Source organism: Catharus ustulatus, chromosome 1, assembly GCF_009819885.2.
Source record: "Catharus ustulatus isolate bCatUst1 chromosome 1, bCatUst1.pri.v2, whole genome shotgun sequence".
In the NCBI taxonomy this organism is placed as follows: domain Eukaryota; kingdom Metazoa; phylum Chordata; class Aves; order Passeriformes; family Turdidae; genus Catharus; species Catharus ustulatus.
In genome coordinates this window covers 96,871,195-96,895,376 of record NC_046221.1, presented here as the reverse complement: position 1 = coordinate 96,895,376, position 24,182 = coordinate 96,871,195, and the positions used below count along the sequence as shown (strand labels likewise).

At 39.4% G+C, this 24,182-nt stretch overlaps 1 protein-coding gene across 1 annotated transcript in view; it reads right to left on the bottom strand.

Annotated features, from left to right (window-relative positions):
- Window positions 1–24,182, bottom strand: part of GABBR2 (gamma-aminobutyric acid type B receptor subunit 2) — a 476,329-nt gene that overhangs the window by 283,275 nt on the left and 168,872 nt on the right. Inside the window, exon 3 of the mRNA XM_033069711.2 lies at window positions 4,073–4,243. Coding sequence (XP_032925602.1) covers window positions 4,073–4,243 — 171 coding nt within the window. The remainder of the gene's footprint in view (window positions 1–4,072; window positions 4,244–24,182) is intronic.

Below are 24,182 nucleotides of genomic sequence, written 5' to 3'. Positions count from 1 at the left end.
TTACAAGGCAAAGTAAACCAAAAAGACAGGTTGATGACTTTAAGGGGCATTTAACCTGCAGACAAGTTAGGTGAGCTTTAATTATTCAGGAAAGAAGATCAAAGTACAAATTGCAGAGGGATAGGAGACAGTGATCTAACTAAGGAAAAAAGTCATCAGCCCAAAAAACCGTAAAGGTAGATGGCAGGTTGCAGAGATGAAATCAGGGTTCCTGTTGACTAAACTACGTGGCTATGAAATCCCTAAGCAAGAATGAGAATCTATCCCTCCATGTGTTAGGTGGAAGGACCACTGGAGGAAATTTAGATAGATATAGAAACTGCTCTAGATTGAAAAAAGAGGAAGAGATCTGTCAAACTGATGCAATCTTTCTGGGAGATGAAGAAATGAGAGAATGGCTCTGTCTCGCTGCTAAGAGTAAAACCACCTGAGTTACTACACAGGCTTCTCTAAAGATCCCATTAATTTGCTTCTGTTTATTGTATTTTGCATGAGAGTAAGAGAAGACATCCAATTGCTTCTGATCTAATGGCTTGTAATGCATTTTCATTATAGATAGAACTATTCACATCCCAAGCTCACTGGCAATTTACAACAGAGAGAGAAGTTTAGATCCTATTCAATATTTTGTCACTTTCAAAAAAGTCAGAAGAACAGTCTTGCCTGATGTTTCTTTAGAGGGAAAATTATAGTTTCAGTTGATGTATAGACTTATACCATCACCTGAGGGTCACTAACAGCCTTGATGGTCCTTCCTCTGGGAGTTCTATCCAGCCTTTAGTTCTGTGTCTTCAGTCTCTGCCATAGACCTGTCCAGCAGTCACTGGACCTGACCCTGACTTGTAGATTGATTTGCCAGCTTGGCCTTGGACCTGATTCATTGCCATGGACTTACTTGCCTGATGATCTGCACACCTGGCAGATCCTAGCCTCAATCCCTGAGTCTGCCCTCTTCTCTTTGCAGCAGGACTGGCCCAGCTGCTGCATGCTCTTCTGTTCTACTCCATTTCTCACTGCTCCCAGACAGCAATTTAATTAGTTCCTGCAGTTTTTCCTGTGCTTTCACTGTCTGCATGGGGAAGGCAGAAACTCTACATGGAGCCGAAAAAGGAAGAATTGAGCTCTAATCATTTTGAAGACACAGGACTCAGCATGCTGTATAAAAATCACTGCAATTCAAGGAAGCTCTAACTGAACATTGCACTTCTTGAAAGCTGTAATGAGTCACAGCAAATTGAGTTTGCAGACACAGAAGGTTGTTGCTTACCTTTCAAGAGAAATTGAGAGACTTTGAATTCAAGTGCAGAACTCTTGCAAACCCTTGAAAGATGTAGTTTTAGAACCTCTTAAGTGACCCTGACAGACAGGAAGTCCCTCTGGGAGTCCCAAAGGAAGACCAAGAATCCCTGTGTTGTGTTTGTTTAGTTTTACCCTAAAAACCCTACACAACAAAAGTTCAATAATCTACTCTTTCTATTTGACTTTTTTTCATTTCTAATCTTTCTCATTAAATATGTTTCCAGGTGGCCCAATGTTTTTTATAGACTTCTCTGATCTACATCCTTTTTGAAGATGACAATAGACCTGATGTTCCAACTTCCATCTAATGAACACTAAGTAGAGTCATGGTTTACACTGTGTGTCTTAAGTGTCAGTATTGCGTTACATCAGAGTGGTGGAATGAGAGGTCTTTGCTTCCTTTCTACTTTTTACAACACATCAAAAAGTCTAAAACATCTTGCCCATTACTCAATTTGGAGCTCATTGTAGTGCTTGCCATATCTTCCTCTGGAGATCTGCTGCCTACATAGCCATGTTGCACTTTTTCGCTTATATATTGTTTTTGTTCAAACCTTTATCAATGTGCTAGTTTTCACTGGGGTAGCGTTAGCTTTTCTTCACAGTGTCCAGTATGGGGCTGTGTTTTGGATTTGTGCTGAACACAGGGTTGATAATATAGAGATGTTTTTGTTATTGCTGTGCAGGGCTTGCACAGAGTCAAGACCTTTCTGCTTTTCATACTGCATTGCTGGCAAGAGGCTGGGCTTGTATGGTGGGCTGGGAGGAGACACAGATGGGACAGGTGATCCAAACCAGAAGGACACTCCAGACAATATGACATCATACTCAGTGCATAAAGTGGGGCAAGGAGGAAGGGGGGGACATTTGGAGTGATGGTGTTTGTCTTCCTAAGTTACTGCTATGTGGGATGGAGCCCTGCTCTCCTGGACATGAGTGAACACCCACCTCCCTATGGGAAGTAATGAACTAAATCCTTGTTTTGCTTTGCTTGTGTACAACGACTTTTGTTTTCCCTATGAGTCTGTCTTTATCTTAACCCCTGCCTGAATTTTCTGGCTTTTGCCCTTCAGATTCTGTCCCCAAACCTGCTCTCAGGGGAATGACCAAGAGGCTGTATGGGGCTTGGCTGCTGGCTGGAATTAAGCCAGTATCAATATCATTCTGAAACTCAATCCTGTCCTCAGCAAAGTACTTGCAGCTTTTCCCTAGTAGGTAACAGTTGCAATTTAATAAACATTTTCTCTATCATACTATCTAGAGAAAACCTTATCTCTTTCTAGAGAATACCACTTGACAGAATCTCATCCTTCTTGTTTGACAGTATACCACTGATAACTACTCACTGAAATTATTTCCAAGACAGAGAAGGGTAAAGCATTCTATACTTTTTGGTGACTTTTTTGCTTCAGCATTTGTTTTAAAAACAAATATGCAACTGACCTGATGTCAATTACATTTTGTTGCACAAATATTGGCTAGAGACTAGACTTCTCTCATAGTATCTTCACCAAGATTAAGTTTCCCTGCTTTTCTTTAGGAGCTCTTTTAACTTTTTACAAGTCATGAAATATGGACATCATGTATCACACCTCCTTGAGACTTGTTACCTTGTCATAGAGGGAAATCAGATTGCTTTACATGATTTATTCTTGTCAAATCCATTTTCACCATTGTTTAGCACTCTTTTATCTCCTGTGTGATTCCAAACAGATTATTTGCTCAAGTGTCTTTCCAGGAATCAAATTTAACCTGGCTGGCCTATAATTCCCAGGGCCTTGGTGTGTTTTCTGGAAAGACAGACACATAAGTTTCTTCCCTCCCCCTACAATTCATTCACTTTTTATCCTTTAATTCTCAAAGCTCATAAGGGAAGAGTCTAAGATTTCTTAAGTATTCCATAGTGAATTAATTGTGCCAGACAATTTGAAAATATGTGACTCATCTAAGACGACTCTAACCTGTTCTTATCCCTCTTCCCTAGTTTTAATTACACTAGTCTTCAGAGCTCAGTCAGCCTTTTTAAAAATCAGTGCTGAGGAAGAAAAAAAACTCCCAACAACCAAACAACCAGGTTAGTTTTACCTCTCTGAAAATTGATGGGGCAACTCTTTTCCTTGTCTAGCTCTGATTCATTACATCATATAAGATGTTTTCTTTTACTCAGTTGTTAAAGCTATTATTGGCACCTAGTCCATATTTTGTTGCAATTTCTATGACCAAAATGTTGCCCAGTGTGAAACTTGAAAGATCTGTGGGGTGCATGGTATGTGATCCTATTAGTTCTAGGGGCTTCAGACATTTTTGTCTCAGTAAGCTCCTCCAATATTTTTAGCCATAGACTTACCCCATTTTGTTCATCAGTGTTCAGATTGATGCTTGTAATAAATCAGAGCTCAAAAGGAACATGATGAAATTGGATTTCTTCTCCCTTTTAAGTGAACCAGAGTCAGAATACAAGCCTCCCTCAAAAACATGGTTTTGCAAATCAAAGCATATAAAGGAACCTTTGCACTGGGGTGCAATGATCTTTTGTGTAAAAAACCAGACATGCAATAGCATGGATAGCTTTCATTACAGACACTCAAATAAACCCCAGAAGGGACTTAAGCTTATTCAGTACAGCAAATGTGACCTACTAAGAGAAAGCCAAGCAGGACTGAAAGAGTGGGACTGTTTCTTTTTCCTAAATTGCTTTTATTAAAGGAACTAACTCCTTAGAAGTGTGATATTAGTATCTCTCTGTGTATACTAGAAATTATGCAAATCTTACCTCAGAGAATCTTTGTACATCCTGGGTTAAAGTTCCTACTCTCTTCCAATGATAATGTTTGAGTAACTTCAAAATTGCTGGATTCACTGCATTATCAGATGGCACTGTCCGGAAGAAATAAGGATATTTTTTCTTATCAGCCAACTCTGGAGTTGTTGCTGCAAATGAAAGCTGGAAAAAACCAAAGAACAAAAAAATGAAAGTCACCATAAGTCATCTAGCCATCAGTAAAAAAAACCTGCTTTTCTCAGTGCAACAAGACACAATTTATGCATTGCTCTCATGTAGAGACATTTCATCATCATGCAGCTTGAGCATCCTACCAGCACCATTTACTTTTAAAGAGATTTTTTGAAATATTTTAGCTCTATATTTTAGCTCTGCAAAATTAAACTAGGAAATTTTAAAAGTCAGTGATGTAAAATCCTCTGTTTAAAATCATGCCTCTTATACATTGCACAGATCAATAACACCTAAGGGAGTAAATCTCTATGATGAATTCCCCGTCAATTGCTCTTCATAAAAGTTGAGAGAATACCTCCAAGAGAATATTATTTTCTCAAAGTCTTATATATCTGAAGTTACTGAGTAAATCTCTAGTAGTACTTCTTCGTAACTTCATGTAACAAAACAGCTCCAGGTAACAGAAAAACAGAAGATCATTATGTTAGCTAAGGTTGAAACTCAGAAGTTTAGTTGGGTCTCAGCTTCCTTTACTGAAGCAGGCTCCCTGTGGTTTGTGTTATAAAAGAGGATTCAATGGCTAAAATACTGGAATTTGTTCATGGTTAGAGAATGCTTATTACAAACGAAAACAGGAAACCTTTTAAAACATACAAAAACAAACAGAAAACTTAATTGAATGTTTCTGCCAAAATTAAAGGTGGTATTTTTTTTCTGAATGTTTTTCAGACAATGTTTTGAAGAGAATGCCTGACATTCACTTTTTGAACACACTCCAACTCCAGAGATACTTCTGGTCATTCCCTCCAGTTCTTTATAGGCTTCTAGGAATGTGCTTCTCAAGCATTTTTTTCAGCCAGGACTTTTGATTAAGGGGTTTCTTAAAGTACTGTTTTAATGCAAATTGTTTTGACTGACACAAAATAAACTCCCTGATACAGTAATTTATAGTCTTTCAAAATCAACAGAGAGTCAGAAAAAGTAGGCGATTTCAAGACTATATATCAACCATAGCTTTAAGTTTACACTCTTTAAAACAAGCATTCAATATATTTGGGTTAGATAATCTTTTCTGAAATGCAGAATAGACATGTTCAATCTGAAAAACAGCTCAAGTTTTTCTTCAAGCTTATAAAAATATAGCTTTAGCCTACTAGAGGTAGGACGTACTCTCTGCCTGATTTAAGACTCACAAAGTATATATTGCATTATTATAATGGCCTGAAAGTAGTTTGCTTTCCTAATTAAAAGAAATCTAAACAACTTAAAGTGTGTATAACCTGGACAGTTTACAGTATACCATTCAAAATGGAAGATGCTTTACACTGGTGAGGAGATAATGAATAATGTGATCGTCATACAATTCAGAGGTAAAACATTTCCAATATAGCAGCTGATCTTCTAGTAGATCTCATGAAAAAAGTGCAACATGAGGTGCTATGACATACTGTCATCTTGATTTTCCAAAACCATTCCCATAAGGAAAGAAGAATGAAGATTGCCAGGTAGACCTAGTCAACATTTCTGTTTAGCCTGATAGTGCTGAACATCATGCACTCACTGTACAATGAAGGTGGAAATAAGGACCTGTACTGCTGACTGAAAAAGAGAGAAAATTTGACATTAGAAATCCAACCTGAAGTGGAATGCCTCTCAACAGCCCAGCTGCTTGCAGCCTGCTGACTGCAAAGAACTTGATTTTCAAGTTATTATGGGTTTGGATCAAACATGATTTGATTGATCTTAAGAAAAAGAAGCAATGAGCAACACTGACAGTAGTGGCAAGGAAATCAGCAAGGTTTACGTAGCTCAGGTTCATTGATTGAATGTCAATTTTTTCTGATCAGTAGTACAAAGGTCCATAGTAATGAGAAGCATCTCTGTATGTGTGAGCTGGCTTTAGGGTGAAGGTCCATGATATAAGCAAGACAATTCATAACCATCCTTTGTGATTTTTTAATGACTCAAAGAGCCTAAATTAGTATCCTAATTGCTCAAATTTCCTTGGAAACAATGAAGCAAAACATCACCTCTCTTCACTGCTTACAGAAAGATAAAGTCTCATAACAGGTTTCTCAACTGTATGAGGTGAGGCAAATCCAGATCTAGTGTAAAACTAAAGACACCCGAATTACAGGGAAAAAAAATCCTCTTCATTTTATTTTTAAATAAAGGTTCTATTAAAATAAAAAATGGGAAAATTTAATGCTCAAACAATTCCCGTATTGTAGGATATACTCAGAGGTCTTCCAAGTATAACATATATCGTGGCTAGTTTCATTCTGCATTACTTTAACAATCAGTAAGACCCTTGTAAGAGATGGAGAAATATCCTAGAAAAGTTAAGTCATTAAAAATATTTAACTTTTCATAAAATCATCTCTCTAAGAGTTTGAGATATGCAATGAACTTAATCTAAAAATCACCTGTACTCAATATTCTGCTTTGAGAGGGACAAGGATGAAAAATGGAAAAAAACCACCTCCTTTTGTTCTAGAAAATGGTAATAAAAAGATCATATTAAGAAATGAACTGACATTTTGGGAAAAGTATGTGAGATAGCACAGCTATATGGAAATATAAGGAAAATACTCATTAGAAAAAACTTTATTTAATATGATAAAGCAAGTAAAATCACAACACAGTCCACCCACATATGCATTATGATAGTACAACCCTTTTTAACTGAGCATTATTCCTCTGTATTTTAGGGCTAAAGTTGCTTATTCATGGCTGATTTGAAAATTTCGTACTGAAAGGTTTTTCATAGTTTAACTTCTTTCTACAGGATTGAAAGCCATCCTGCTATTTTTACAAGAATTTATTTTGGTAACTTTCAGTTATTTAGCAAAAATCTGGATGAAAGGCAATCATATTGTTCATACAATTCTTTGCCGAACACAAAAGCTCTATTTTCCACATTATTGCATTTTCAATGCATACATATTCATGCACTGCTCTAAAAATTTTTTACAGGTGTTTATACTTGCCTCTCTATGTTCAGGAGGATAAACAGTTATATGCAGGATTATAATTCAGCAATAAATACCTATGGGGTGTACGATGTCATTCTTTGACAGAAAATTATTTACAAAACTGCTAAAAAGTGATGGCCAAAAGCCAAACTTCAAGAAAGGAAAAAAAACTTCAATGAAAGGAAAAGAATAAAAAGCTTTTTTCAAGTTGCTGTGAAGCAGAAGACACAGTGGACAGCTACACATCATTACTGTGTGTGTACATACATAAACAGGCTCTGTGCATATGTGTACGTACATCTAGAGAAAAAAAGCTCATATAGATTTTATATACGTGTGTGTGAATACTGTCAGAAAAAACAGCAGCTATTTCCTGGATTATCTCTGAGAAATCTTTCTTTAAATATCTTTAGAATAGCGGTTTCCAATTTGTGAGCAACCAGATCTGAACTTAAAATGAGTGTATGCAGGGAAACATAAGCTATGACTCAGACGGGAATTTCTGAAATGAAACAGTATAAAACTTTGAAATAGAAAACAAGATAATATTTACCATTCACGTAAGAACTATAAAATATTAGCTATAGTAAAAAATGAGGAACAAATAGACCAGACTATTGGATAGACTTTGGTGGGCTAAAGAAAAACTGAAATATATACAGAAGAATTTTGTTTTGGAAGTTTTGGGGTCAGGCATATGTTTCGATGAATTAAATTTTCCCAAGAAAGATGATACTTTTTGAAAACATTAATTTAGCTGACAATCCACACATTTTCTAGGAAATTTTCTCATCAGCAATAGATAGCGAGATGAAAGAAAAAGGAAGTTAAAATAAGAATGTTGAACAGATCTGCAGAAGGGGAGTAACAGGTAGCTTCATAACCCTATGTTAAATTTAAAGGAGTTGTGGGAGATTAAATAGGAAACATCAGTCTGAAGTGCTTTCAAGTGCTTCTGTGTAAGGAAGTAATGGCGCATACAATTTAAAGCCAGTCCAGAAGCAGGAATTATAAGATGATAAACTCTACTATTCATTTAAGAAAATGGGATGCAGCACTAATGAATTCGATGTGAAAGACTGAGTTATGTAAGAAAGGATGGATGTTATTAGAAAGATGAAACAAAATTAGAAAAGGAAGCAACACTATATGTCATATATATATATCCCATATGTGAGTCCAGAAGCTGGAAGTTGGAAGGCTGAACAAAGCCGCACTGCTGTCCCATGTACTGCAGAGAGAAAGGAAGTTACCAGAAATGGCAAGTAATCTCCTTCTGTTCAGTCATTTCACTGTCTCTAGGAAGTATTTACATTTAATTTTTGTCACTGTAGTAGGGTACAGAAGTCTGGGAAAAATAAAAGACCAGAATTATCCCTGGGTAAAGAGTTGTCTTCATCTAAGGCAACAGGTCTATTAAGGAGTCACACTTATTTAAACGGACTATATCAGCTAAAGTAATCCAGAAACAGAAATCTTTTGCAAAGTTGTTATAGATCCAAATGTGTAGACCTCAGCTGAGTCTGACCCAAGCCGAAAGGAGTCAAGTGGACCTGGATGGAGCAGGCAAAAGCAGCAACACCAGTGCCAGCCGGAGCAGCGGGAATCGAGTTCAGCTTCCAAAGCAGCAGTGTGGCTTGACGTGGACAATCCAGCTTTTGGGGGCTGTCCATTGTTTTGCTGTTCCTGGCTCAGGGACAAGGAGAGCACTGTGGGGAGCCCCTGCCATCCCATCTTTGTCTGTCTTGTCTTTGTCCTGGCAGCCATGCAAAACTATGTCGGGGTGGTGAACACCTTTTGTGTGTAAAGCACCTCCTCCTCTTGTACACTTCTGTTATGGATATTGCTGCCTTTACTGGGCATTTCTTAGTCTATTGCTGTTTGCTTTTATTAAATTGTTATCTCAGCCCATGGTCCCTGCCTTTGTCCCTCTCCTGCCAAAGAGAGTGGAAAGGAAAGGAAGTGCTGTTTGGAGTTCAATTTCTGCACACTGTGTTCACGGAGTATTATACAATGGAGGGAGAAAAGAAAAGGAAATAAAAGTTCCTTCAGGTAACAAGGTAAACTCCCTTGAATAAAATGTCATCTGCTAAGAGAACTGATGTATATAATGTCCTGGGGTGACTTGATGATGCCTGTAACCCCAATCATCTGTTCTGGTCCTTTAAGACTGCTTCTGAGAGTGAAGAGGGAGAAAAGAAGCCCAAAATTTGTTTTTGGAATCTGCACTTGCTGCCCCACATTCTCTCTTCTGGACTGTGCTGTCTGCAGCCAGGACAGACAGCAGGAGAGTGCTCGCTCTTGCTTTTAGTTTATTATTTTACCTAGCTGAGGCAGAGAAGTTCCCTGGACTGTGGCTTTTCTTTTTCTTGGAACTGAGCAGCCCTGCTCTGGACTGAAAACCCAAAAGAGCACCAGGAGCTCACAGTTGTGGCCCACCGGGCCTGGGAAGCGGCATTTCCCAGCCCTGAAGGGACTGATAAGAGACTGAGTGAACTGAGCTGCACCCCACAACAAGGACTTCCTGAATTTGCCATCTCTTCAAAACAGCGAGAAGTTCCATTGTTTAATATTATTCATTTCACAGGATCACAAGGTTGGAAGAGATCTTCAAGATCATCAAGTCCATGCCCTAACACTTCAACTAAACCATGGTACTGAGCGCCACATCCAATCTTTTTTTTAAGCACATCCAGGGATGATGACTCCACCACCTCCCTGGGCAGACTATTCCAGTACTTTATCACCCTTTCTGTAAAAAACTTTTCCCTAATATCCAACCTTTATCTCCCCTGGCACAGCTTGAGACTTTGTCCTCTGGTTATGTTGGTGGCTGCCTGTAGAAAGAGACCAACCCCATCAGACTGCAAACACCTTTCAGGGAGCTGTAGAGAGTGAGAGGGTCACCCCCGAGTCTCCTTTTCTCCAGGCTAAACAACCCCAGGTCCATTTTTTATGTTTTTTAATACTTTGTTTGTTAAATAAACAGGTTTTTTCCACTTTTCTCCAAGGAAATCTTTTCCCAAACCAGCTGGGGGAGGGGCCACCTGAATCTGCTTTCTAGAGACACGCCTTTGGAAGTTTCCTCCCAAACCTGCCCTAAACCAGGACATGTTTGCAAATGGGAAAATCAGTTTAGTAAGCACCAGAGAGATTAGCTTAGTTTTCCTAGATTTCTGCACTAGGCTTGTACAGCTATTTTATTAATGATTACTAGAAATTTAAATGTGCCCCTGTTGCTGCAAAACTAGTCCTGATGGAGAGGGTTTTATATGTGGCAGATATCAGCTTTATTTCCTGCACATTTTCTATAAAGCTAAATTACGCTGATAAATCAGCATTGCTAAACAGGATATAAACTGCTGATTCAACTGATTGGTGCTAACATTTATCATCATAACTAGAGATTGCATGTCATGTATGCTGAGATAGGAAGCAATATTTTCTGCAAAAAACGGAAAATGCAAATAATTCTTTCTGACAAAGGGGAGAACATCAGAAAGCTCCACACAAAATACTCTTACAATGGTACAGTATTGCACACACACAGAACATTGTCATATGAAAATAGCAAGAACAATACTCAGGAAGATGATGATTTGCAGCAACGTGTACTTGTGACACCACACACCACTCCTTTGTGTGCCTTGCAGGCTCTAATGATTTGATAAGCCTATGCCAACAATAATGATACTCAAGTGCAAGCATGTGATGACTTGATGGTCCCAGGAGCTAGAAGGACCAGAGTGGAAACTAATGAATAATGAAGAGTTAAAAGACTTGCCTGATGCAGTTCTTGAGCATCAGATGATGTCACATAACATGTGAAACAATACACTCTTAACCCAGAGACAGAGAACAGATTGAAGTATAGCAAACTGCATTTTTAACAGAATGGTAATTATATAAATATTTAGGTTAAATGTTAATTCACAGTAACTTTACTGTACAAACCAGCTTATCCTGATGTGCAGTCAAACTACCACTGAACTTGATCTTGCCACTAGCGAAGTTATGAGTAGATTTTAATGTCATAACAGTACTTGAAATAAGATTAAAAAATATTCTAGAAGAATATTAAAGAGAACCTTAAATACATGACAGCCTGTATAACAAGAAGAGGGATCTATTAGAATGCCTTTTTCCACCTCAGTGCACAAAATGTATCATTTAATCAGTTTTGATGGATGACTTAGAGGAAAGGCACATGGAAGTAACATTGCAAAAATGGTTACAAGCACCTATATATTTGGGAAATATGTCAACATATGAAGGTAAGTGCAGCAATTTCATTGACAGTTGCTTGCACAGTTCTTTAAAGCAGCTGAAAGCAAAACATAGTAATAAAGATCAAGAAACAAAGAAAATGTTTTTGACAATTTACCAGTACAGCTGCTGATCTATTATGTTGAGTGTCTAGGTATAGATACCAAAGAAGTAGGTTCTGAGCTGGACCTAGAAACCATCGTGGCAATCTTCCCTCCTAGCTGTGCCCTAATCCTGATCCCCAGACAGCACAGGTGATAAGTTGACATAAAAAAGACAGAAGTTGACTAAAGAAGAAAATATTAACAAGATATGCTTTTCCAGCAGTGGAAAAGAGTTACATTTTTACCTGTCATATAATACTCTTAAATAATTATTTGAACATATGTTCTGGAGATTCCATCATTCAGAAGATTTTTATAGAACTGGACAAACTTCATTTTTATAACAAATAGAATAATTAAAAAATGTTCTGATAACTCTGTAAGGGCTCTCATTATGGCAGCTGCAACAGCAAAATAAAAGTCTGGGAGAATATCTATGATGTCTCACTAGCTGGTACATGGGCAGGATGCCTCATCCAAATGGGAACATGAAGATACATATTGTATTAAACTCACTGGAGAAGAATTGATCTCATGGATGAACATCCCTTTTATCATCCATAACATATTACCCATGTGATTAAAGCTACTGTTCCTTTTGAAATCAGATGTTCTGCCAAACACTGCTGCCCAATATTATCTGCTGTTACCTTCATTAATTCTGTGTCTGAAATTGCTTTCACTGACTGCCTTTTGGCACCTGGGAGCTTACAGAAAAAGCACTTCCAGCTGGTCTCAAGGTTGGAAGGCACCTGCCTCAATGCTGATGGCATTCCAGTGAATTAATCCAATCACATTAAGACAGATATTCAGCTGAATTTTGCTCTGGAGACATTTTAGGAAGCAATTCTGGCTACTGAACAAATCAATATTTTTGAGGACAGAAACTGGTTTAAATAAAATCCATATGAGAAGTACTTCAGCTGAAAGATGTGTGCCTACAGGTTAATGGAAAAGGATCATTCAGTCCTATTTCCTTCTTGGGCAGCCCAAACTACTCACAACATAATTTGGTGAGACCTTGTAGATGTCTGCATGCAAGAAGTCAGACCAGACTATAAAGTTTGATCTTTTGATGTTAAATTTTTTTCATGCCATAAAGTCTGCAGTTTAGGATGAGGAACTGATTAAAACTGATTTAGGATGAAGAGTGACTGATGTCCTGGGGCCCCCAATGTAAGAAGGATGTGGAGTGAGTCCAGAGGAGGACCACAAACGTGATCAGAGGGCTGGAGCACCTCTCCCAAGAAGACAAGGGTGAGAGAATTTGGGCTGCTTGGCCTGGAGAAGGAAAGACTCTGGAAAGACCTTGTAGCACTTTCCAGTACCTAAAAGGGACTACAAGAGGAGACTTTTTATAAGGACATGGAGTGATAGGATGAGAAGGGATGGCTTTAAATTGAAAGAAATTAGCATGAAGTTTTTTTACTGTGAGGATGGTGAGTCAATGGAAAAGGTTGCCCAGATAAGGTGTGGATGCCTCATCTCTGGAAGTGTTCAAGTCCAGGCTGAATAAGGCTTGGAGCAAGCTGATTTAGTAGATGTCCCTACCCCTGGCAGGGGAATTTGAAACTAGATGATCTTTAAGGTCCCTTTCAACTCAAGCCATTCTATGATTCTATGAATCCATTCTCAGCTGACAGGTGCTCTTTTGTCTTCAAGTCATGGAAAGGATAAAAAGCAGATGAAAATTTTAGAACATTTGCTGGAAAAGAAAAAAGAAAAAAAAAAAGGAAGGAAAAAACCTAGACATTAGCACTACTGCTTCACCTGCCTCTCAACATAGAATATTAACTTCCATGCGTCTGTTCACATCAGCAAGAGAAAGTTAAAAGGATTTTTTGAACAATATTTCTGGTGAACAGGAAATAGAGTAGTTATTAGTGTTCAGAGTAAAATATAGTTACATATCAAATTAATGTCCAAATGGCATCCATTTTAGGTTCTAATAAATACTGCCTCACAAACCTATGACATTAACCTTACTTCTGAGACATGCCAAGCAAATACATGATGGAGTTATGGAAAATGTCCTTCAATTCGATGGTCAACAGTGCAATCAGTAAAGCTAATAGAGACTTTCATGTTCAGAGTTTCAGAAGATAGTCAGGTAAACATGAGGCAGAATCACGTCCAACAGATGATCCCATCCAAAATTAAAAATTTATCATCAGGCTTAACTTGATTCTTTCACTATTAATGGAAAATAAACAATTTTCATCCTCTTTTCATTGCATATGTTTTCTGACCATTAATTTGAAAAGATCTATCAGAGTCTCAAGAAAATCATTAAGTCCTTTTTCTACACTCCAGAAATATTTTCAGCTCTATATTAAACACAAATCATTTGCGCCTGTGTTCTGCTTATTGCTACAGGTTGAACAGAGCATTGAAATTAAATGTAAGATCTACTGAAGTAGCTGCAAATTTTGTTTCAATTTCCAAACAGAATAAGAAACAAAATCTTTTGAGCATTTTCAAAAATGGAACTGCATTGCAAAAGAGGGCTGTGTATTTTTGTCTGTCACACTCAGTTGCTTAGCATTTGGCTACTGGCCTGGATTATATCAGAATTCAGCTCCAAATCCCTGTTCTACTTCAGCCACAGCATTATTGTTTATCCCAAAGCAAGCAAAGTTTCCTACACTCATACCCTTGGTACCCAATTTCCTATAACAGATTATCCTAAAAATCTAGTGGAAACCAACAATCACATAAAATATTTCACCTTTGATAAAACAGACTATATTGACATAATTCATTTTTTAAAAATAATTTTTTCCAGACCTATTCACAAAAGCGTATTCCTGGATGGCTGCCCAAAACTAATATCATTCTATTAGTATTATTTGTTTGTCAGATTTCATGCAGCTAACACATGCTAAAACTACAGCTGTTCTGTCTACATTTGTCTTTAAATATCTGTTTTATTATTTTTCCTTCTGCCTCTAAATGATGAAAAGAGGAAAAAAATTTTCTCCAATATAAAGATACCTTAGATGTGCAGTATTGCTCTTGGGACATTACGAACCCTTCACTCTATTGGAAATAGGAAGTGAGGGAATTGGTGAGCTTTAAGATGAAAATTTCCCAGTTCTTCTGTGGAATGGTCATTCCAATACAATCCCCATTCAGTTCTTTCTATCTTTTATTTCTTTTTATGGGGATACAACATCTTAAGAAATAAGGCACATCATGTTAGCTCAAAACTTACCAAAATCTTTACAAAAATACTTTTTTCCTAGTCCTAAGCTGTGAATTAATGATTTGTTTATTTCTTCATTTTCTGGTTTCAAACCTAAGCAAAAAATCTCAGATTTTTTCAGGCTAAAACAGGTAACAGGCTCATTATGTAATGTAGTAATACACTAAGATACTGTTTATTTTGCATGAAACAGCATAGCTCAAAGAAGACTTATCAGGTCCTGGGAGCAGTATACCCCATCACTAATTCTATACTCAGCCTGGACTAATTTGCCTTTTCTTTCAGCTCTGTAACTTTTCTGATATCTCAGCATTGCATGTTGCAGTTACACCCCACCAGAAGTGCTCAGAGAGCAGTCTGACACCAGGAACTGTACCTTTAATACTGGATAAGAAGGGTTATGCTACAGAAAACAAGGGATAGCTGGAGGAGGGATGTTGAAAAAAAAAAACTGGTAAAAATTCAGGGAACTTTTTTTGCCAACAGACGTTGCCAGCAAAATAAATTCTGCTTGCCCAGCAGCAAGGGTAACTTGGGTTACATTGCCACTAAAAACCTTCAGCAGAAATGTCAATCACAATTGTGATTATAATATACTTGGCATTAAAATGTCAAATGCGTTGTTGATCCTCCTCTAAGAAAAAACCAAGATCATGCATATTTTATGCATATTTTTTAATCTACGGTCAGCACAGATTTTAACAAGATGCTCTGGATGGGAGTCTACATGTACAAAACCTTTCAGCAACATATGCAGCTAGGAAATGCTAATGCAGATATATTCAGACAACCTAAATCACAAAACTGTCAACTTAAAGCTGCATTTTGTGTTTTTTAATCTGCAAGAGGTTGTAAAAAAAAAATCTAATGAGGCATTATAATCTACTTTTATGAAATAAAAATGTCAAGCAGTCTTGGTTCAAGTACAGTTACAAAACAAAAATCGCCACTCGAATGTCAGCAAGGAAGTGGAAGAAGCCATGAATGTTTCCTTCCAATGCTGATGGCTGCAGGACATAACCTAATTGTTGCCCCAGGAGCCCTCAATGCGTTTTTCTCAATACCTATGCCTTGCAGGTCATTTCAGCAGTTGCTATTAATTTAATAAGTGTTTCTTTATGCCTGCATTTGATTTTAAGTACAGTACTTGCCCCTGGTCTTTGAATGCATGCTGGGTACAAAGCATTAAGATTATCTACACCATTTAAGATTATGCACACTTCAATTAGATCTCTCAGCCATTTTTCCTTAGTTGCTGCCATCACCCTAATTCCTGCAGGCTGAAAACTCAATGTTTTTTCTAGACCTCATTATCTTCTTTGTCACTTACTCCATAAAACTGTTCACTAGGATCCCATCTATTCCTGAAAATAGTCCTTATCAACCTGCTCTTCCTACAATATTTTCCATAACTTACATCCATCCACGTGAGACAGAAGCAGAACTAAATCACTCCATATCCATATGCAGTACTAAAGCCAATGTAGCCTTAATTCTTCCCATGTGAGGAATAGCTTTGTGCTCGATCTTTGTCACAGAGCCAGGAAAGTGCTTGAGAATATAGTTTAATTTTAAATATTTCAATAGTTATATTGATTTGAGAGAAGGAACTCACATATGAAAAGTCAGACATGCATTAGAGTTTGGTACTGCTTATTAGTTTTGGAAGCTGCTTTAAGTATCATCTCTAGCTAATTCAATGTAATGCAATTCATTATTTATTACTCACTTCTATGTGCAGTGAATAAGTTGAAATTGTTGAAATTGTTTGCCTCTTCACATCTCTCTTATTTGTGACACAGTGTTTTCTGAATTGTCATTTATTTTTATGCAACATTTCTGATCAAATTGTTAATATTTGTGTGGGGAGGGCTTCTTCATTTTGTTGGGTTTTTTACCAGACATCCTGTGGTTTTGTCTACTTAGTCTCAACAGTTTACTGATTTAAGCTTCTGTTATTTTCAGCAGTACTGAGTTATTTTGGTCTTTTTCAAACACCAGTCTTGGACATATTCCTGATAAATGTGAGCTTGTCTGCTATTTTTACTGCCTCTGCATGGGACAAGCTCATGATTGTACAGACAAGAGGGAAAATGAAAAGCATTTGTGACAGGTGACCAGTGCAATTCCAGATCTGAAAATATAAACCATTCATATCCACCTGGAGATTCAGAAATTAAATTGGTGGTCTGTATTGCTTTGCCTGAGGAATTATACTTTATTTATATGAACTTTATTATATGAAACTTTATATATGAAACTTTTATATATGAACTTTATTATATATGAAAAACTCATATTTTCACGATGAATTTTGAAGTACCTCCTGCAGTTAAAATAATGTCAGCTTTATCAAAAAATGTATATCAAGAGATACATTTGGGTGAAAAACAAAATAGGATTCATTATATTCACTCTCTGTTTTACAAGCAGGTTATTCAGAAATTCTCTGAAGTTGAACAACTAAATTTCTTAAATGAATACTGAATTTATTTTTCACCGCTTTAAAAGAGACCTACATCTTTGGGACAACTCCTGGTACATTTTTACACTTATCCAATAAGAAAAGAGAAGGTAAACCACAAATGACAGACTAACCCTCTAACAGAGTTGTAGTAAAAATGAAGATACTTTTCCTAATATGCGTATGGCGCCTTTGCAGCTAGTTCACATAAATGAATAGGGCATTATTTTCTTTTTATCTTTTCTTAATTTGTTTAGCATCAGATTCATCCAGTTTAGTATCCACAAGTTACTGGATTTGACAGCTTTTGTTTCTACATACCAATAGTTTATTTATACTGCAGTTTATTGAAGTCCTAATTTTCCCCTTACAGAGAAATTCAGATTACAGTAAATTCAAGAATACAGGCCGCACTGAGTATAAGCCGCATCTATGGGTGTTGGCAAATGTTTCGGTTTTTGTCCATAAATAAGATGCACCTGAATATAAGCCGCTCTGTCGTTCGCAGCGAGGATCCGCGTGCAACAAAGTTGCCAAATAGTAACCGAACCGCGGCATGGCGGGGGGGTTACTGGCTCAATTAAGGCTGTGCAGGCTCGGCCCGCTAGGGGCTGCTGACAGGGCCAGGTGGCTCAGCTCGGTGGTGCCGCTCGGGGATGGCCGCCGCCTCTGGGTTCGCTCGCCCCAGCCCTGCTCCTGCCGCGGTGCTGGCCGGGCACGGAGAGCACACCCCGCTCCCGCCGCGGTGCCGGCCAGGCACGGAGAGCACACCCCGCTCCCGGCGCAGCGGGCGAGCACGGAGCACGCCCCGCTACCACGGCAGGCGCCTCGTCCCGGTGCGGCGGCGGCGGGCGAGCACGGAGTGCCCCCTGCTCCCAGCGCCGCAGTGGAGAGCGGGGGCGGAGCCCCCCGCCTCCTCCCCAAGCCGTGGGGATGTCAGCACAGAGCCAGCCCCCTGCCTCTTCCCCGCCTGAAGTAGGGAACTCCCCTGCCTCCCTCCCTCAACGCTGCCGGCGCTGAGCTGGCCCCACCCGCCGCACAACACAGTATCCAATTTGTAACAATCGCGAAATCCTGGGTTTTACTGGCAGGCGCTCGGCTCGGCACCCTGGCTGGCACTTCTGGGGTTGTAAATGTCAGAAAATTATTCACATATTAGCCGCTCCTGATTATTGGCCGCATTTCCGGTTTGAGAGCAAAATCTAAGTCAAAATGGTGCGGCTTGTATTCGTGAAATTACTGTTCTTTGAGTAGAAAAGCATATCCCAGAGTACAGATAAGGAGTGACCAGAAGGCAGTCAGCTTGAATACAACCTCTTGACCCATTCCAAAACAAAGTTCTGTAGATAGAAAGCAGGGTGGAAATCTTGTGAGGAAATTACCAAGAGCAAGAACTGCATAAGACACCGTGAGATAGACAGACAAGAGAAAACAGGAGAGGTGCTGTTCACAGCATAGAAACATACATTGTTTCTATGGGGGGAAAAAAAATAAAAAACAAAAAAAAAGATGAGCAGTCAAAACATGGACAGACATCACGGAAAAATAAAGAAAAAACTGAAAATCTGTGTCACAAGGACATCACAAATTGAAAGTAGAGGACAGCATATGCTTTCCAAGATTATTCTTAAGTTTATGTGAGAAATTTTATGTCCCAGTATGTTTAAAGAAGTGTAAAACTTCAAATTTGATGTGATTTATATTGGTATGTCATAACTTATATTGACTTGCCTAGGGTAAACCCTAAGATGAGATGAATCACTCCCTAGAAGCATCTGCTACTAAGTACTGTAGGCACCAGTGGGAGACTTCAGTGACTGTATCAGATGCAGCCACCTACATTGCACTTGGTCAAATGAATCCTACAAAAATTATCAGACCTGTACAGATATTAAAGTATGTGAGGAAGCAGTGAGCCACCTAGAAAACACTTCAGCTTCCTAACCCCAGAGGACTTTTAAGGTATTTGATCTCTTTAAAAGGTTAAACTAAATGGTTAATAAATCTGACAGTGCCTTAATTCTTCAGAAATCACAGTAAAGGAAAATACAGATATCACTGAATTTTCAAGTGGTTCCATATCTTCACTGTAAATTTCTTAGCATTGTGCTAAGACTTTAGATAACTGAATTTCACTGCAATATCTCTCAACCTTAAAATTACTTGGAGATTCAGGTCAGGTGTTTCAAAACAGTCTTAACCTTATTCTTACCATATATTTCATCACAGCATAATACTTCAACTTGTACATAAACTATACAAAGCAACTAATGGGACACCTGTTTACTTTTTTGAGCCAGTGATTTTTTGTAGTGCCCTGAAGCATGTAATGCCATCACATGTCACATCAGTATAACCTCCCTCTATGACCAACAATGTCATTTACCTTAAACCTCAAGCAAATAGCCAAACAAAACAATGCTCACATAATTTCAACTGCTCCTTTCAGGATTTTGTACCTACACCCACACAACCAAGGCTGCAGCTGGAGCAAGACCCTGCTATATCCCAGTTGAACTCTCACAGTCAGTCATGGAGGTAAAGCACTCACTCTCTGCTGTTCATTTTCTACAAGTCCTGCTTGACCAAAGATAAGTGCAACACTGTTAAAATACAACAAGAAATATACTTTAAATTAATTAAATTTACTAAATCAAAGAGAAGAGGCAACAACTTTAACTTAACCCTTTATACACTAAACTTCAAGGCTTTGCAGAAGCAATGGGGTAAACTTGAGGGGAAAACGACACTGCAAACAGATACTGCAAACAAAACCAGTGATTTTTGGTTTGGAGATTCAGAAACCATTATCTCCCATGACAGCCAGCTAAATATGCAAAAGAGGCAGATGGGTAGAAGGCTTTCTCACTGTTCTTTGCACAAATGGTGCACGAGAGCTATGAAGCTTGCCTGGAAATAGCAGGAACCATCAAAAAGTAGTAGGAGTCGACTAAAGAAGCAAAAAAGCATAAAGTCTCAAAAATATATGATCTGGATGAGTTTTAAATTAATGGATCCAGGGAAAAAAGGAAATATTATACTCTCAATCCCTAAACTGGATGTCATGTTGTTGTCAGGATGTCATTCAAATTGTAGTTGTCTCAAGTCCTTTTGTGCTAGATGCTTACATTCAAGTTACCAGTGAAATAAAAATGGAACGTCCATTGCTGATTGAAAAGATGTTTTCTGTATTCACATAGACTTTACAATAATTCAGAAATTTTGATTCCATTATATATCGATATTATTGAGAACTCATAAGCTATATATAAAGATAAATACACTATCTTCCTGTACTGAGAGCCTCTATCTCTCACTACCAGTAAAAACATGCATATATTCAAGTTCTGAGCCTGCAGGACTCAGGTCACTGTAGTTACTGGAAGGGAGTTGGTCAGGAAGTAGGAGAGAAGGACAAAACATCCAACAGGAATATTACAGATTCTGGGTATTTATGGTTTCTGGGTGCTTATTTCAGAAGGGTACGCATTGCTTCACAGCAGCTTTCAAAGAGTAAGAGGCCACTTCAAGTTTTTGGGGAGAGGCTGGGAACAGACATGCATCGTCTCTCCCCCATATGTCTTCCTACCTCTCCCTTTTCTCCTGCAATACAAAATACCTGCCTCCTGCTTGAGACTTTCAATTCAAAGGCACAAAACACCCATTCCTCTATCTGTGGCATGATCTCAATTCACCTCCTCCTGTTCTCAAAAGAGGCAAGAACCAGAAGCTCTTCCCTGGAGAGGATGGGTTACAAAGGTGAGAGAACAAACAGTCCAGCAACTCAAAGGGCTGGAGAAAGTGGTGCCTGCCATGGTTGATCTATCCCTCTTTCCATAGCCCCCACCTCACCACTGATTGGAGAAGAAGCCAACAGCACCAGACCATATGTCCCTGTGTTTTGAGAGTTAAAGGAAGAACCTCTGCCCTCATGGCTGCCCCAACCAAACCTGCTGTTAATGGAGGCCCAAGCTGCTGCTGCAGAGCACAACTGGGATTCACAATGAGAGCCTGTTATGAGTGTATGAGTCACAACTTCCAGGCATTCTTGGGAAGATTCTGATTGCTCTCTTCTTTAGGCTAAACGATCACAACTCTCTCAGGGTCTCCTATGATAGGTGCCCAAGTACCTTCATTTTTACAGAGGTCTTTTCTAGACTTGCTCCATGTCCATGTCTCCCTTGTTTTGGGGAGCCCAGTGTGCACAGACCACTGCAGATGTGCTCCAGTGAGGGCTGAGCAGTCAAGAAGATTCATTCACCTCCCTTGATCTAGTGGTAACGCTTTCCCTAGTGCTTCTCTTTTCCTTCTGGCTTCTCCTGGCTGCCTATATACCAAAGGTGTTTTACTGGCTCATGTTCCACTAGGTGTTCACCAGGATCCCCAGGACCTTTACTGGAATGCGGCTTTCCCACCCAGCCTGTACAGGTGAGCACCAGGGGTTTCTTCCTCCCCAGGGGTGGGACTTGGCATTTGCCTTTGCTTGGTTCTGGAAAAGTCTTGCTGGCCAAGATCTCCAGCCTTCTGACATGCCACAGAATGGCAGCACAACCCAATGGCACATCTGGTGTATCAACAATTCATCCTGGCTTTTCACACCCGCAAATCTGATGAGGATCTACCCTACTCCATCATCCAAGTGATTACTGAAGATGTTACAGTTATTTGCCTCATTATCAAACTCTGTGGTCAAAATACACAGCAATATATTTTAAATGCTTACATGCATACTTGTTTGTCATCCTCTCAAAATACTCTTGATTAAAAAAATTAAAACTGAAAAATGCCACCAGTGAAATAAAACAGCCATAAAATGCCTTTCAAGAATGATTAATGTGCAGTTGCCAGTTAAAGCTCTAAGACAGAATATGTATGGTATATAACTCTATTTTCTTTTCTGACAACTAATTGATAGTAGCGGAAACACATTATTCCATCAGAATGATGCCCCCCAGCCCTATTATTCACACAGAGTTATACAGAGAATATCTTCACTTAATCCAAACTAACCATGAGCAACCTCATCCTTTGCACTCTTTCTGTATGTGCAGTATTCCAATTCAGGTAGTCAGCTTATTGTCTCCTTATTTAAATGGTTGTCATTGAAAAAACAGTGTTACTGGAGTCACATAATTCCAGCACATGATTTCACAAATGCAAATCCTACAAATGCAGCTCTCTCATTGCTTCTGCACTCAGAAGCTGCCATGCATCTAAGAGCTGTGGATAAGAGAGTAGCTTTAGATTTCACTTAAGATAATCAGCCATAAATTTGTTATCGCTTCACTCCTCTTCACAACGGCTTGAGAGCTGACAGTCTGAGGAGATGAATGGGAAAAATCCATAAAACATTCAAATTTGTGCATTCAAATTAATTCACAAAGGAAAGGCAAACACCTACATGGGGATCCACTTTGAGCAAGATACATGCTCCAGTTTGAAAAAGTTCAGCATATCAGAGCAATAGCCATACCAGATCAAAGCAAAGATACACACTCTTGTTCCTTCATCGCTGTGTCTGCTCTCTCCTAGGTCTCTGTGCTCTTATATATTTGCTTTCAGCCACTGCTAGAGACATTTGCAAAGGAAACTCCCAACCTCCAGAAATTTGCAGCTCATAAATTTATTTGGATATTTCTGTTGCCTTTGGATTTAATACTCCTCACACCATGTTTTTTTCCCTTCCATGAGTATATCTAGTTCAGCTAGTTTTTGAAGGTGCAATTTTTGGCCCATGTAATAATTCACAGCAGAGATCCACAGATTAAGCATGGTTTACTTGAGGAATCAGGTCTTCCACTTGATTTTGAAACTGTTGCTGTCATATTTCATTTTTCCTACAAAGTTCTTGCTTAGAAAACAGTGCAAATAAAGTACAGTAATTTCACGTATACAAGCCGCACTGAGTATAAGCCGCATCACCGCGTGTTGGCAAACATTTCATTCTTTGTCCATAAATAAGCCGCACCTGAGTATAAACCGCTCTGTCATTCGCAGGGAGGACCTGCGTGCAACAAAGTTCCCAAATAGTAACAGAACCGTGGCAGGGCGGGGTTCATTGGCTCGGCTCGGGCCATGAGGGCTCGGGGCTGCCAACAGGGCTGGGTGGCCCAGCTCAGCGCTGCCGCTCGGCGGGGCCGCTCTGGGCCAGCCGCCACCGGGCTCGGTCACCCTGGCCCGGCGCTGCCCCGCGGTGGCAAGGAGGCACAGAGCCCGCCGGCACCCGCGGCGGTGGTGGGAGGCAGGGATGGAGCCCCCCCACTCCTGCGGCGGCGGCACGTGGGGATGGGAGCCCCCCGAGCCACGGGGCCAGCAGCACGGAGCCCCCTGCCTCTCCCCGAGCCGTGGGGCCAGCAGGAGGGAGCTATCCCGCCTTCCCCACCCTCTGTGCTGCCTGCACAGAGCAGCTCTACCCTCCGCACAACAGAGTTACCAATTTGTAACAACCGCATAAATGCTGGGTTTTACTGGCAGGAGTTCGACTTTGCGGTTTGCACTAACTTGGTTTGCACTCCCGGGGTTGAAAATGTCAGAAAATTATTCACATATTGGCCGCTCCTGAGTATAAGCCGCATTTCCGGTGTGGGAGCAAAATTTTGGTCAAAACAGTGCGGCTTGTATTCGTGAAATTACTGTTAGTAAAAATGCACAGGAGCTCATGGTTGGCACCATTTTAACTGGCTGAGCAATACAGCGTACTTGTTACCTTATTCTGTGTATCTGATAAGAAGGTCAGGGTTGCAAGATCTGAGTACAGCTGCTTAGCAGCCCAAGGATTAGTAACACAATCTTGAAAGAGACAGTGGAAATATTCCTTCTGTGAACAAAAAGATAGATGCTCATGGGTAAATGCTGGGTTTTAAACTGTTACAGTCCCAGATTAATTAGTAATTTTGTGTATCCCATTGGCAAT